Source organism: Sorex araneus, chromosome X (genome assembly GCF_027595985.1).
Source record: "Sorex araneus isolate mSorAra2 chromosome X, mSorAra2.pri, whole genome shotgun sequence".
Classification (NCBI taxonomy): domain Eukaryota; kingdom Metazoa; phylum Chordata; class Mammalia; order Eulipotyphla; family Soricidae; genus Sorex; species Sorex araneus.
The window spans coordinates 308,599,501-308,616,611 of NC_073313.1; the positions used below are offsets into that span (position 1 = coordinate 308,599,501).

At 42.4% G+C, this 17,111-nt stretch overlaps 1 protein-coding gene across 1 annotated transcript in view; it reads left to right on the plus strand.

The window, feature by feature from the left end:
- IL1RL2 (interleukin 1 receptor like 2) overlaps positions 1-16,745 on the plus strand; it is a 44,175-nt gene extending 27,430 nt beyond the window's left edge. The window contains exons 8-11 of the mRNA XM_004617917.2: positions 750-886; positions 6,564-6,707; positions 13,414-13,572; positions 15,523-16,745. Coding sequence (XP_004617974.1) covers positions 750-886; positions 6,564-6,707; positions 13,414-13,572; positions 15,523-15,908 — 826 coding nt within the window. The 3' untranslated portion in view covers positions 15,909-16,745. The remainder of the gene's footprint in view (positions 1-749; positions 887-6,563; positions 6,708-13,413; positions 13,573-15,522) is intronic.
- The last annotated feature ends 366 nt before the right edge of the window (positions 16,746-17,111 follow it).

Sequence of the window (17,111 nt, forward strand, 5' to 3'; positions counted from 1 at the left end):
TTGAGAATTTTCCCTCTGGGTTATTTTGCTGTTTGTGTTACTTTTATTAGGTAATTTCATTGCCCCTTCCTGATTTCTTTTGGGGGTGTCTTTCACAGATCTTATTGTTCTGCCTAACCAAGCATTAAAAAAGGGTGAGAGGCTTGTGCCATGATGAGGCTTGCTTATGCCTTGTGAGAAAGATGAGGAAATATAGGAAACAGTTTCTCTCAGTTACTACTTAAGATAGGTCTCATTACTCTTCAGTTAGAACATGATCCATAGGCCTTCAAAGTTGAATTAATTAAACAAGAAGCAACTAGGCACTGTGGGGGAGACACCGCATACTAACTGAGCCCTATCAGCTCATTTGTGGTGGTCTACCAAGGGTCAAAAGAGACTAATGGGGTCAGCGAGCAGCAGAACTTGAACTGGGCCTTGCAGTATGGACCAGATGGTACGAGAGGAAAGAAATAGAGACAATCTCTTCAGGGCTGTCAGTGTATCTGTGTCCATCCACAAACCTGGAAGTTCTCAGTGAAGTATTCTGAGTGAAACAATGATCCAAAGTGTTTCCAGAAAAACATTCACTCTCAACATTCAGGGCTATAAATTATAGATGCATGATGTCCTTTGGTACTGCCTTTTATAGATCTTAGTAGTTTGCTTCACCAAGCATCAAAGAAGGGTCAGAGGTTTGTGCTATCAGGCTTGCTTATGCCTTAAGCAATATGATGCATGCATGAATACCTGGTTCTTTTCTCTTCTAGAGTCCCTGTTTATTTGAGGGAGCATAATTTTTATACCGTAAACATAACCTTCTTAGAAGTGAAGATGGAGGATTATGGCCACCCTTTCACCTGCCATGCTGGAGTAGCTGCAGCGTATTTTATATTGAAACCCCCAGGTAATGTTTCTGTGACTTTCTGTTCACGTGGTCAAAACAATGACAAGGAAACATCTGAAGAGTTGCAATCCTGGCTTGCCATGAGTCAAAAGAGTTATATTAAATAGGAAAGCTCAACATGAAACGAAAGGGAAAATTGATGCTCTATCTAATGTATTAACATGCATGAATATGATACAAAGTGTCATCTTAAGATACATCAGGAATTTATGCACCAAATTTATGGAACAAGTTTTTCTTTGAAATTCAAGTCCTCAACTTTTATTATTTGATAGGTTTTAGATTTTAGTTCCCTTTTATAAATAACTTGATGTAAGAATAGAATGTCTGTATGTGTTTTTCCATTTAATTTTATGAATTTACCTTTAATGACTGAATTCTGTGATTAGAGCTGGGATTCAAAACCCACATGGGAACTGCGCCTCTGGTGTGGTGGTATCGTGCAAGATTTCCAACATCCACACTTGGCATTATATAACATATTTAACACAGTACATAGGGCATTGATTTCTGATTGGACCCAGAGAGACGATTCAACAGACTCAGAGACAAGATAGAATGAAGGATGAATTCACAACCTTGAGAGTAAGCTAACTCTCTTTACACATCAGGGCAAGTGTCTAAAGTAGTTAGCATGAAATTTATCAAGACAGCATATTTTCTCTCAATTCTTTTAAGAAAGAATCTGCCAATACTACTAAGGATTCACTGAACCCAAGTTTATATGCATTTCTTCAAAGTCCTACCAGAACAACATAAAGTATTATTTCAGTGCTCACTATATGGAGCTAGCAAGTGTGACTTTGTCACTGCCAAGTCCTGTCAGCTTTCTTAAATAACCATAAGTGGGGATGTGTCTAATATAGCTTGAATTCCTGAACTGTGCTTTTACTTCCATGGTCTGAAAGCTAAGGTCACTCAGTGTGCGGATGCTTTAAAAAATTTTTTTTTTCTTTTTGGGTCACACCCAGCAATGCACAGGGGTTATTCCTGGCTATGCACTCAGGAATTACCCCTGGCAGTGCTCAGGGGACCATGTGGGATGCTGGGAATCGAACCCGGGTCGGCCACGTGCAATGCAAACACCCTGCCCGCTGTACTATCGCTCTAGTCCCTGTGTGTAGATGGTTTAACTCTGAATGAACACATGGCACCTTGTTCCCAAACCCTAGATCTATGGGGGACGCTCTTGAGTTGCATCAGATAAAAGGAGTTCTGAGTTCAGCAGCCTCTTGATCTGTTTTTCAAATCTTTTCTTAGTGGCTTTGCCTTGTCATAGAAGTCTTTTTTTTTATAATCATTTTCCCTCAATGTATTATTGTGCATGAAATCTATCTTTGTGACATGTCAGAGTGATTATTGAGGATCCATTATCTTACCACTCTTCCTGCCTTTTTGTTCCTGATCATCTCCATTAGGGACCACCTCTCATCACTGTGCAGGCCCAAGCACCTCTCAGTCTCTAACCATGGTCTTCCCTTCCTGCAGGACAGCCCTGCATTTCCAACTCTCTGATGGACTGACTTTAAACTTTATATAAAGAGAGTCATAGATATGTGGTTTACTTCCTTAGCTTTATGTATATCATTAATGTGTCAGTAACGTAGCTTCAGCTCTGGTTATTCATTGCTGACTCCTATTTCATTAAACTATTAGATCAAGTTGTATCCATTTTCTATAAATATGTTATATTTGAATTGTTTTAATTTGGTGATATTAATAAATTAGGTCACTGAAAATTCCTCTGTGTTTTGGTAGTCACTTTAGATGATGATACATCATTAGAGGTAGAACTGTTAGAGTGAACAACACCCCAAAGGAAAGCGAGAACAAAAGGGAATGCCCTGCCACAGAGGCAGGTGGGGGGTTGGGCGGGGAAGTGGAGGTGGTGGGAGAGATATTGGGATCATTGGTGGTGGAGAATGGGCACTGGTAGAAGAATGGGTACTCAATCTTTGTATGACTGAAATGCAAGCAGGATAGTTTGTAAATCTGTAACTGTTCCCCAGGGTGATTCATTAAGAAAATTTTTTTAAAATTAAAAAAAAAAAGAACTGTTATAGTGAGTACCTAAGGGTCCATGGGTAGGGTGTTTGCCTTGCACGTGGCTGAGCCAGGTTCGATTCCCAGCATCCCACATGGTCCCCCGAGCACTGCCAGGAGTTATTCCTGAGTGCAGAGCCAGGAGTGACCCCTGTGCATCGCAGGGTATGACCCAAACAGAAAAAAAAAAGAAAGAAAGAAAAAAAAAGAAGAAAGGAAAAACAAGGGGCTTTGATTGTGGGATGCCTACTTTGGAGACTGCAGGAAACTTGAAAGTAAGTACAGCTGAAGTCAGACTCAATCTAGCTTTCAATCAGAAAGCTACAGATTTAAAGCTACAGACACAGATTCCTGTGCCATACTGACTTTAATAGACTGACTACCTGGAAGTACCACGTCCAGAAATATTCTCAGGCAAAGTCCAGGCTTTGTAATTAGTAACATCTGCCAATTGTGCAATAGGGAGGGAAGAGTGGTTTGTCTCTTGTTTGTGATCCTTCATGGGATTATAAACCCATAATTACTAAATTCATCTTTGTCCCTGCCTGCATTCATTTCACTATTTCACATGCAATATAATTTTGATCACTGCATCCTTTTGTTTTCCTTCTAAGGAATAGTAGCCTCTTACACCAAAGGTTTTGTTGAGACATCTCCATTTGACTTCTTCATTCTTATTTATTTATATTTTGGTTGAAGACTTCTCAAAATTTGGATCTTACTTTGTTTTTTTGGCGCAAAATACCCAGGAAGTTAACTCTATGCCATTTGTGACTTCTTGTAATCCTTGTTATTAGATACTATCTCAATTGAAAGTTGGAGGTAACCGTATGGACCCAAATACAAATGCTGCCTTCAACAACACCTTCTCTCTGAGCATTAGATTTCTACTTACTCCAACATTACATTTATATTTTAATATCAATTTCTTGTTTCTGATTATATTTTAGTTAAGAGCAGATGGTGTTAATTCTTCTGAATGCAATGAGTGATACACTCAGAAATTCCTGGGGCTAGAGTGATAGTACAGGGAGTACGATGCTCGCTTTGTATGTGCCCAATCCTAGTTTGATCCCTGGCATCCCACATGTTCCTCTGAGCGTTGACAGATCTGATCCCTAAGCACAGAGTCAGGAGTGATTCCTGGGCAGAGATAGAACTAATTCCTGAACACTTCTGGGTGTGGCTTCCCAAAAATAAACAAAAGAAATTCCACTCCATTGTCCCTGCCTACTAATTAGGAGCCTTTTGAAGATGATGGGTCTGGTCTTGTCATGACTACTACAATACCAAGATCCTGATATATATATATACACATATATATATGCATATATATGTGTATCCTGATATACATATATATCAGGATATTGGATATATATACATATATATGTGTGTGTGTATACATATATATGTGTGTGTATATATGTGTATATATGTGTGTATCCTGATATACATATATATCAGGATATTGGATATATACATATATGTATATATGTGTATGTATACATATATGTATATATATATGTATACATATATGTATACATATATATATACACACACACCAGGTCCCCAGGCATTGTTGGTCCAAGATTCAGGAAATGCCAAGATAAGTAGAAGACAAGAGAAAAGTAGAATCATCCAGTAGAAACTAGAGATTTTGGCTGCTCTGGAACTTAATGGAGTGATAGATTTTTTCTTTTTTACCAGCATAGAATGTGTTTTAGCTATCAGTAGTTTATTGAACAACATATTTAAAGACATGCAGGATATTTTGACCTTAATGTTTGTAACAGAGGCAGGAATCATAGTACAGCAGGTAAGATTGCTTGCCTTGCACACTGTCAGCCCAGGTTTGAGCCCTAGCATCTCATATGGTCCCTGGCACTCTGCCAGGAGTGATTTCTGAATGCAGAGCCAGGAGTCAGCTCTGAGCACAGCCAGGTGAGGCCTCTCCTCCCTCCCCCCAGTGTTTGTTACAGAGTAAATGTTTATAACAGCATAGTGAATAAGATTCTTACTTATTCAATCCCTGATACCGTATATGGTTCAATGTTCCCCCCTCCCCAGAAGTGAACCCTGACCAGAGAGCCAGGAGTAAGCCCTGAGCACATCTGAGTGTGTCCTGAATACACATAAACAAAAAAGTTTATAATATGTTGTAGCTCAGGGCAGTTTGTAATAGACCTTTTCTTGTGAAAGAGGGGGGTAGTAGGGGCGTGGTGGTCACATCCGGTAATGTTCAGGGGTTACTCTTGGTTCTGCACTCAGAAATCACTCCTGGCAGTCCTCAGGAGATCATATAGGATGCTGGGGATCAAATCTGATCTGCAATATACAATAACCTTACCCTTGATCCTATCTCTGTGATAGACCCTTCAGTCAGAGTTTCTAACACAAAAACACTCTAGGAAGTTTGTTTTTGTTTTTGGGTCACACCTGCCAATACTCAGGGGTTACTCCTAGCTCTGCACTCAGGAATTACTCCTGGCGTGCTCAGGGGACCATACCAGATGCTGGGAATCGAACCTGGGTTGGCTATGTACAAGGCAAATGCCTACCCGCTGGTGCTATCGCTCCAGCCCTGGAAGTTTAAAGGCAAGAAAATTCCCCCTTCTTCCTTCCTCCCTCTGGGAGTGGAGGAATCCTGGGAGTGGCGGATCAGGAAGGGAGCAATGAAGGAAGTGGTTGATATAGTGGGATCTAAGAATGAGGAGAATTTCTCTTCCTCTCTCCTTCTTCCCTTTTCTGGTGCTCCCCTTCCTAGAAGCTCCTTTTCTGGTAGCCCATGTTTGGCCTGTGGTAAGAGAAAAAGCCACGCTCTTCCTCTTCTCAGATATGTAGGAGCTTGTTTTCGGGTACTTGTATTTCTAGAGGAACTGGTTCTTCTTGGTCATTTTCTGTGATGCATTCACTGTGAAGCCGAGGAGAAACCACCTTTCCTAAGCCTGTCTCACACACAGGTTCTCGGGCCAGGGTCTACTGCACCAGTGAGGAGGTGGACTTTGGGCTCTTACAGGTCTGAATGCCAGCAGTAAAAGCTGGCAGACGAGGGGAACGAAACTTTTGACTTCTGATGCCCAATACTAAGTCAGCAGGAGAGTGATTTTAATCAGGCAGTGCTATAATCATGAACCAGATTATATATATATATATATATATATACATATATATATATTATATAATCATGAACCAGAGGCACCCGGGAACTTCCCCACATTTTTCATTTCCATCACTGAGTATCTGGTATTAATCACAGAAGATTTGGTCGTGTGTGCTTTGAGAGAATTTCTCACACAATTGTGAGAAAAAGTGGATTGTCACTCCACTTACCCTTGACATTTTGGGTTTCACTGAGATCTCTTCCCAGCTTCCCAGGAAATCAATTGTTTCCTAAATGTTGTGGTCCAGACCAGACCATTCTACTCCCACTCCATGATTTCACTGTATGAAAGAGTGAAGCAGCAGTCTCAATGACATCAAATACATTTTCTCTTTGACATTTGTGATGCAATCTCTGTAAGTGAAGCAAATAATTAGCTCCTCTTTTATGTGAGGAGCCATAAGATCAAAAAAAGATAAGTAGCCAATCTATGTATCTGTGTATTTATCTGTTGATTTTTGCTGTCATTTATAGCTCCAGATTTTCGCGCATACTTGCTTGGTGGGCTTCTTGGCCTGATGTGTGTGGTCGTGTCTGTCACATGTATCTACAATGTTTTCAAAATTGATATTGTACTTTGGTATCGAAGTGCCTTCAGCTCTACTAGGACCATGGAAGGTAAGTGCGGGTATCCACTGAAAAATGTCATAATATAATTGACAGCCACTCATCCATAGAACCACTGAAAATGCATTTGTCATGATGTACTAGTTTTTCTTTGATCTTGTAGGCAAACATAGAGGAAGGAATCTCCCTGGAGTGTCATAGTTCAGAGACACAATATGTTCATAGTCAGCAACATGTATTTGGTCAAATGAGACTTGCAGGCTAATAGTGAGTGAGTAAATATGTGTTAGATAGCAGGAGTACAGCATCTTCTGAGCACCCCTGCAGATGTTTTAGAAAGTTTCTTACAACATTGGGTGCAGAAAAAAAATTCCCATGGAGCATAGGGCTTTCTGTCTATGACACCATTTCAAGGAAGTGGCTTGAATAGAATTTCAAGGAAGTGGGAATAGAATTTATGTAAATGAGGAGAGGGTGGGATGAGCTGCTTGGGTTGCACCTCCTTCCCAACTGTGTGCTGGTGCCGGAAAAGACCTAGATAAAGAAGACCCACCTGAGTTTGGAGTTAACTTCCACTTAGTGTCTGTGTGATCTTAGAAAGGTATTTCATTTTCTTCTTCTTTTTAATGATAGGAAGGAAGGAAGAGAGGGAGAGAGGGAGGGAGGGAGAGAGAAGAGAGGAAGGAAGAAATGAGGGAAAGAAGAAAAATGGATGGAAAGAAAAGTGAAGGAAAGAAGAAAGGGAGGCAGGAAATAAAAGAAAGGAAGGCAGCAAGGCAGGAAGGTATGAAGGCGGGAGGAAGGAAGGAAGGAAGGAAGGAAGGAAGGAAGGAAGGAAGGAAGGAAGGAAGGAAGGAAGGAAGGAAGGATGTAAGGAAGGAAGGAAGGAAGGAAGGAAGGAAGGAAGGAAGGAAGGAAGGAAGGAAGGAAGGATGGAAGGAAGGAAGGAAGGAAGGAAAAGAAGAAGGAAGAGAGGACAAAAGGGAGGGAGGGAGGAAGATGGAGGAAGGGAAGGAGGGAGTGAAGAAAAGAGGGAGAATAGAAGAGAGGAAGGAATTAATGGAGGAAAGCAAGAAGGGAAGGAGAGAAGGAAGGAATCATCCTGCATCAGAGCTATTTCAGAATATAGCTGCATTAATGCCCTCTAATTAAAGAGAAAATTAATATAAGACCAAAAGCAATCTGTGCAATTCATTTATGGGAGATACACAGATTTGTACTTAGCCAATCCAGGTTCAATTCCTAGGTCGAGCCCAGCAAACTACTAAGAGTATCCTTCTTGCATGGCAGAGCCTGGCAAGCTACCTGTGGTGTATTTGATATGCCAAAAACAGTAACAAGTCACACAATGGAGACATTACTGGTGTCAGCTCAAGCAAGTCGATGAACAACAGGATGACAGTGCAACAGTGCAACCTTCTAGAAACTTGCAGATCTGATCAGAAAGGAAAACCGGAAAGTGCTGTCCAAGTGCATTATCAGTCTCTGTTTCACAGGATAGTTTTCCTATACTCTCTGTCTGTCCTCCATACAAAGGCAAGCCCTAACTCGGACCTAATTCTAACTTAAAGTTTAGTATTCTGTATTGGTAGCCTGGGAGGGATATAGAAAATAACAAACTTGTGCTCTCTCTCTCTCTCTCTCTCTCTCTCTCTCTCTCTCTCTCTCTCTCTCTCTCTCTCTCTGTCATAAAACTTGTTTGTGGAAATCTGGTTTCTGTGGCCCATGTAACTTGAAGCTGATGATAACTTGGCTCAGTTTTGGGTTGGGTTTGCTTCCTCTGACCCACCTATTGAGTCTGACAGAGTTATCCCTGGTTGGCTGTTTTGACTCCAGCTCTATAAAGGACTGTGAGGACTGTTCCCAAAACTCCGGTCCATGACATGTCTCAGTGACTGACTCATAGACACTCCCAGCAACGTGTGTGCCAAGTGCGTGGAGACACTCTCTTTGAGTGAGGTCATGTTTAGCAGGAAGAACAAGATGGAGGGTGAGTCACCCCTAGCAGAGGGGCTGAGCAGATGACAAGGTACCCTCTGCTCAGGCTGGGCCTCAGCCCCAGAGGGCTGAGGATTTAGAGCTGACAGTTCATGCTTCACTGTTAACATGTTTCAGATCCCAAAAGCACATGTGCTCTTTGTGATTCATTTCTCTGGAGTTCAGTCTATAAGAATCATCCTGTGGGAGGGTTGGTACTTGCATTGAATAATTCGAAGATATCTTCTGAGTTATTTAGGGTAACACAGGATGTGGTGAATGGAAAATACAATCGAAGGAGAAAATTGTGTCCTATTCATGAAAATTTGTTTTACTCCAATTAGATTTGATTAGGACTGGAGCAATAGCACAGCGGGTAGGGCCTTTGCCTTACATGCGGCCGACCTGGGTTCCATTCCTCCATCCCACTCAGAGAGCCCGGCAAGCTACTGAGAGTATACCGCCCGCACAGTAGAGCCTGGCAAGCTACCCATGACGTATTTGATATGCCAAAAACAGTAACAACAAGTCTCATAATGGAGACGTTACTGGTACCTGCTTGAGCAAATCAATGAGCAACCGGATGACAGTGATACAGTGATACAGATTAGACTAAGCTTTATAACATGGCCCACAAGAGTGGTGGACTCACAGTTCTATTAAGAGTCATCTTCAAGCCTAGCTAAAGCCCAGGCTTTCTCTCTATTCTCTTAATTCGTAAGAGATCCTTGAAAAATTCTTTTGCCAGGTGTGTGGAAACGCACAAGAGTATAAAACAAGTTCACAAATCTAATGGGGAATTTTACAAATGCCTTACCTTATTCCAAATAGGTTTGTGTAGAATGGTCACATAGAACATAACAACTAAAGCCAGTGCACAGGCTAAGGGACATAGCTCAGTGGAGCACTCTGTACTGATCTGCTTCATGTGTGCCCGTTTGACTGGAACCTGACTGTGGTCAGCTGTGTAACTCTATATCTCATGGGGATTCATGTGTGGTAGATCAGATCCTGGATTTTTTTCCCCAATACCAAAATAAAAACAGAAACATACAAAGAAAGTTAGTACAAGAGTCACAGGAAAACACATTTTAGAAGAGTAAAATAAAGCCTGGAGTTGAGTGAGAGACAAATCTTGGATTGTTTTCAAAGGAGAACTTGCTTTAGCAAAAGCAATTAGCATTTAGCATGTCACTGGCAATTGCCACTCACAAAAACTTTCCACTTGTTCAGGGAACACATGACTTTTTCTGGGACAAATTTCCAAGGAAATGTTTTTTTAGTAGAGAGTCCTCATTATTTTCCTTTATTTATTTATTTATAAAAATTTTATTGAATCACTGTGAGATAGTTACATGCTTTCATGTTTTTTTGTGATCTTAACATATTTTTCTTCTTTCTTTCTTTCTTTCTTTCTTTCTTTCTTTCTTTCTTTCTTTCTTTCTTTCCTTCTTTCTTTCTTTTTTATATTTTATTTTATTGAATCACCGTGAGAAAAATACAAAGCTTTCAGGTTTAAGTCTCAGTCATATAATGATTAAACCCCCATCCCTTCACCAGTGCACATGTTCCACCACCAAAATCCCCAATATACCCCTCTCCCACCCACCCCCCCACATGAGTGGCTAATGATCTTCACTTTATTCTCTCTATATACTTTGAATACATTCAATATTTCAATAGAGAACTCACTGTTATTATTTGGAATTTCCCCCCAACAGTCAAGCCTGCTGAAAAGGCACCATTTAATAATTTGTTTTCCATTGCTGAGAATGAAGACTCTATGAGCTCTATGAGTTTTGGATTTCTGATATTTTAGCTCAGTTCACAGTCTAGATGCATTTCTGTAAGAAGCCGCTCTGGGTGCCAAAATGGGTTAGAAGACCTCTCGGATCATTGTCTTTAAGGAGCAGAGGGTCCTTTTCGCGCGCACGGCAGCTCCAGATCTTCACACGCTTTCATGTTTGGGTTACAATCACACAATAATCAAACACCCATCCCTCCACTAGTGCACATTGCCCACCACTGATATCCCCGGTATACCCCCCTCCATGGTAGACAATATTCCCCGTACTTTCTCTCTACTTTTGGGCATCATGGCTTGCAGCACAGACACTGAGAGGTCATCGTGTTTGCCCATCCCGACTGGCATATCCAGCAGTGATCAGGAGCTTCTCCTAGCTCTGCACTCAGGGATCTCTCTTGGCAATGCTCAGGGTCAAATGGGGTGCTGGGGATTAAACCCAGGTTGGTCACATGCAAGGCAAGTCCCTTCCCGGTGTACTATATCTCCAGCCTTCAGGATCCTAGTTTTTATGCTGTTATGAAATTTCAACACCAACCCTATAATAAGCGAAGTAACATAATTTATATATATTTTAAAACATTTCTTCTACCATGCATTTGATCTAAAATGCCAAATCTAATACAATTTACTAAAGGCACTTAAACAAAGGACAATTGGACCTATCCAACTTCTCCATTGGTGCAGTTTGGTCAAGGTTTAAACCTTAGCGATATCTCATCCGGAGAAAGTAGGAAATTAAATAATTTTAAGTCAGTCCTTAATAAACATCAATGTATGCAAAAAGGGGAGAATGCCAGTGGTGCTAGAAACAGTAAAGCAGTATTGAATCCCCTTAGAAAGAGACAGGGCAAACTCTTACCCTGAAATCAAATAAATAGCGATAACTCGGGAACCGGGGATGGAGTGGGGCCATGAGCAAGGTAGGCTCCCTGCCCACTGTGTACTATTGCTCCAGCCCACCAACATATTTTTATCTCTAAGCCTATGAGCATGTTTCCCCGCTAGATCTGCATCTTGATCATCTCTCTGCTGGTGTGTGCAGGCACTGTTCCTTGTTTTAAAACTCTTGCTCATCTTGGTGGTGATATGGTTAGACTCCTCCAGCACTGCACAGCAGATTTCGGCAGTCAGCTTGGATGCTCATCTCTGTTATGGGATTGTCCAATGGCAATCACAGAATCCACTGCTGACTCTGCGCTTGTGAAAGATGCAGCCAATTTTGCCCAATACACTGAGGACTATTTTCCTCTGGGCAGGGCGCACCAAGGGTCATACTGATAGAAACTATAGAGTCAGTTCTTGTTTCCAGTCACCTCACAGGGACTGACAGTCGTGCAAGGAGACTCACGGTGGCCTTGAAAAATGGTGTCGTCTCTCTCATATCAACTTGACACTTGTTTTATTTGGACAAGGCCACTTCCCTTGCAGGTACAGTCTATGAAAAGGAGATGCCTCTAAAACGACTTCTTAGATTCAGATGAATGACACTTGCAACTGACAAAGTTACTAGAGGATCAATGTAGCCAAATCTACATTGGCTACATTGTAGCCAAATCTGAAATTCCCAGGGACCCAGTTATGAGAAGGAATACATTTTTGAAAGGTCATCTTCAGAATTCAGAAAAGGTCTGGCAATAACGATCAGGGGAAAACTTTTCTAGGCATCCAAGGGAGGGGGAAAATAACTGCTTTTTTACTCAAGTCCAGTTAATTTTAGTCACTATAAAATGGGAGTAAAAACTGAGAAATATTTATAATCCACAGTCATAGGACCAGAGAATGACCCCTTTCCCCTTACCCTGATTACCAAAAGCTTATTTACAGCAATTCCTTTTTCTCAGTACATGACTCAAGTTCATGAAAAATATATGACACTCTGGTAAAAATAATATACAGTTTGAAGGGACAGAGAAAACACCAGAACCAGACATTGAAGGCACGTTGGCAAAAAATTAGACCAGAAATTCTAAGCAACTTATGAATAATGTTACATGAATTCTAACAGAGTAACTGCATGGGAAAACAGGGGGAAAACATGGGGAAAAAAATGAATGCAGAGAGAGGCAAATTCCAAGAGAATTAAGAATCGAAAGAAAAGAGATTTTCAAAAAAGTATTGCAAAAGAAAGGAAGTGACTCTCATTGACCTCTTAGGAATCTAGACACAGTTGAAGAAAAAATGTCTGAGCTTGTAGATAGAGTACTAAAGAAATATGGAACAACTACAAAAGGCAAAACATATGTGCTATAGAATTCTTGAATTCCTATAGGAGAATAAAAGATAGGAACTATAACCTCATAGTATCTATAGTGCAAACCATAATGCCCAAAAGGGTCGGAGAGAAAGAGAGAGAGAGAGAGACAGAGAGACAGAGACAGAGACAGAGACACAGAGAGAGACAGAGACACAGAGACACAGAGAAAGAGGAGGGATGAGAACATTGATGGATAGTGGGAAATGTACACTGGTGGAGGAACGGGTGTTGGAACACTGTATGACTGGAACCTAACCAGCTTTGTAATGCTGTATCTCACGGGGATTAAAAAAACTTTTCTAAAATACATATCAGAACACTTGGATCTTAGCAATTTCTCCCCTCAGGAGAAACTAGCCAATAAAAACTAGTTTGCCGGGGTGTTATTAGAGGGTAACAGATCTGGGGAAAAGAAATACCCAAGTCAAGTGCATTTTAGCTACTCTGAAGTGGGAGTCACAGCAGAGAATCACTGATCAATGCATCATGGCCCATAGGCTTATTCTGATTCTGAGACTAAGCAGAAGCTCATAGGATGCTCTCATCCAGCAAAAAATGAAATGAATATGACAAGACAGTATTGGACACAAGTGAAGTCACAATTGAACACTGTGAAGTCTTTAGACCCAAACAAAAATGATGGTAGCATTCATGTTTCCACATTAATATCAGAGCACACAGTGGGAATGATTCTAGGTGCTTGTCCATTTCATTTTCAGATGGGAAGCTCTATGATGCCTACGTCTTATACCCGAAGGCCCAAGAAAACAAGAGCCCCGAGGTGAACACTCTGGCATTGAAGATCCTCCCTGAGGTGCTGGAGAGGCAATGTGGATACAAGCTCTTTATTTTTGGCAGAGATGGGATTCCTGGGCAAGGTATGCCTTCCCTGAGGTACAGAACCAACAAATAAATCAGAAAGGATTTCCTCTGCTTATGTTAGGGCACTCTCCCATAGAATCACAAGGTCCCTTTTCCAGAGGCTGCTCAGTCCATAGCTCCCGAGCAGAAGAGGTTACAATCAAACCGGAAGGCAGGCTTTTAGAAATGAAAAGGAGACAGAGGCCTTTGTTCTCATGTGCTTGAAACCCACTCACTACTACTAAATGTCAGTCTGATTATCCAATTAGTTCGTATTTAATGTCGAGTTGATGGGCTGGGGACATAGTATAGAAGACAGGAGTGCATTTTTGGGTATGTATAAGATCCCAAGTGCAGCTTCCAGCACTGCACAGTGCTCTGAGCAACTCTGGATATATCTGGACCTGCCCACTGATGGTCAGGACCATGTCGTACCACAGCACTGGGTCTAGCATGAGCAATCTAGCCCCAGGCCTCATCCGGAGGGACTTGCAGAGGAGCCCTCAAATATCTATCTATCTATCTATCTATCTATCTATCTATCTATCTATCTATCTATCTATCTATCTATCTATCTGTCTGTCTGTCTGTCTGTCTGTCTGTCTATCTGTCTGTCTGTCTGTCTGTCTGCCTGCCTATCCATCTATCTATCTATCTATCTATCTATCTATCTATCTATCTATCTATCTATCTATCTATCTACATATATGACTGATGTTATAAATCTCAACCCCAACCACTCATCTCCTGTCTTTATACCTTCCAGGTAACAGGAGAGTGTCTTTGGGCAATGCAATTCATGTCTCTGAGCCTTGGTCTCTTCCCTGACTAGGCTGAGAAAATTAGGTAATATCAAACCTGTGAAAGACAGAGCTTAGCACCTTTTGGAGAATCAGTAGAGGAAAATTTCCCTTTTGTCCATGTTTCTCTTTCTTTTAATGCTAAGGAGCAGAGATTCTGAGCAGGTGGACTGGAGCAGGGCACAGGCATAAGCAGTTTGAAAATCTCTGTCTTTTATAATTGTTGGCTATTCTCTAGGATACTTGACTGAAATCTGAAACCTCCTTTTCTAGTCCCCAGCCAGCCATGATTGCTAACATCTATTTGGTGCTGGTCTTCTCTCAGTTACTTTGTTTCATGAGCTTTGAGTTGTAGGCTTCTTATATTTATAGTGAGATACAAGGCTATCTGTTTCAAGCTGTCAATTTATCCTTGAAGAGGAAATAGATACTGGCCCAGAGTTTGTAATGACGATGCTAGAGACCCTAATTTCATGAATGCATTGACATTAATTTGGTCACTTACCCAGCTAATATTTATGGAGTAACTGCTTTATGCCACCTAGTGCTACAAGCTCTAGACATACAAAAACAAACCCCAAAGGAGAATCTGCTCTTGGGGAGCCAATCTATCCTGCTAGTCTTGAGAGGCAATGGGAGACTGAGTCATATCTGCAGAGATGGATAATTCCAGAACTCTGCCTTTCCAAAGGAATCATCAGGGTGTATGAAAGTGATTTTTAAGTAAGTCTTACAAATCATTATTATCTAAAGGAGAAGATGCACACGTGAAAAACGTAACAAAAGAATTGGCACAGCATCTAAGCTACCGGCATTTCCTCCATCCTTTCAAACTCCACTTACTGTAAGAAATATAATCATTATCTGGTGGAACCAGACTTTCAGCCATGTCCAGGAATAAAGCTGATAAAATTCTATTTGATACAGGTGACAGTGGGTGGAGCAAAAGTTATGCATCTGTGTCCGAGGAAAGTCATGCATCAAAAAGCATGACTCAGGCATGCAGAAAACCAATTTTTCAGGGGAAGTGACACAGCTTTCAAAGAGGAGGTGATAAATGTTCAAACAAACTTTAATCCACCCAGTGCTCTGTTCTATCCTTGCCGGCGAGTAAGACCCAAGCTGTTTCCCTTCTGAGATGTTTGCCGTCTCTCTGTTTATTTCCAGCCGTGGCCAACGTCATCGATGAAAACATTAAACTCTGCAGGAGGCTGATCATCGTGGTAGTGGCGGAATCGCTGAGCTTCGAGCTGTTAAAGAACATGTCGGAGGAGCAGATCGCCATCTACAATGCCCTCATCCACAACGGGATGAAGGTCATCCTCATCGAGGTGGACGAGGCCACGGACTACACAGCCTTGCCAGAGTCCATCCAGTACATCAGACGGAAGCACGGCGCCCTCCAGTGGAGCGGGGCGCTGACGCGGCAGCCGCAGTTCGCCCAGAGCAAGTTCTGGAAGAAAGTGAGGTACCACATGCCGCCCAGGCGGTGTCCACCCTCGCCTCCTGTCCAGTTGCTGACTCACACGCCCTGTGACCGCACAGCGGGCTAGACGACAGCCAGTGCCGCCCCCGCTGCTGGGTGACTCACAGTTGAACATGATCTTGAGGGCCTGTGTTTGCTTGCCAGGACCAGCACTGCTGCTTTGGGGGGCTCACAGCCCCTGTCCAGAAGGCATCCAGTCACTGCTGGCTCTGATCTGAAGGCACAGGGACTCACACGTGGAGCACAGAGTCACTGGCAGCAGCAGTGCTCAGCAGGCCGAGGAGTTGCCCACAGAGGGCAGAAGCTAGTCTGGCATGTGCTGTGGCCCCTGATGTGAGATCTGGCTCATCAGGGCAGTGCAGAAAGGGCAGCCGTGTGCTTGGGAAGGGCTGGTGGCCAGCAGGGTCATGGCACGTCCTCTCGCCTGACCACTGCTTCGGGCACTGCTTGTCAGGATGACCTGCTGCGTCTAGGAGCCCCTGTCATTTCTCAGCACAAAACACAACCGTGGCCAGAGTCTCAGAGTATCCTGCTGAAACGACAGATTCCCGAGACAGGGGGCACTTGGGCAGCTGTCCACGAATCACCTTCCCCGTGGGTACAGGCCATGAAAGAAAGATTTCTCCTGTCTCTTCTCTCTTCCCTCCTTGAAGGGACAGTGAGAGGACAGCAGCACCTGAGGGGCCACCAGCAGGTCATAAGGTGACAATCAACAGCCTTTCCCTGAGACCTTTGCAGCCTGAGTCGCCTGGAAATGGATTAGAATTCCTCATGGAGATTTTCAAGTTTAAAGTCTGTTTTTTGTTTCTTTTGCTGTTTGTTTGATTTTTAGGCTACACGGGATCACTTCTGGTGGGGCTTGGGAGCTGGGGAACAAAGCTGAGTTGGCCTCATGCAAGGCAAGTGCCTTACCCACTGCACTAGTATTGGGCTTCAGCCCCAATAAATTTTTTTTTTAATGGTGAACCAAGAGAAAAATGATGATTCCTTCTGTGTTCCCTATAGCACTATACATGCACACACACAAATACACTCAAACACACACACATGCAACACATTCACACACATACTCAAATACACACACGCGCACGCACACTCTCTCTCTCTCTCTCTTTCTCTCTCTCTCTCTCTCTCTTTTCCTCTGGGTTAGTACTTGGGAACTCTCTGTGTGCTAGCGAAGGTTATTGGTATGTGATGTTTGAGCAGCATGTAGCCCCTTCCCTGTCTTAGGTGGACCTTGCCATTGGAAAACAGGTGCAGTGCGTGACTC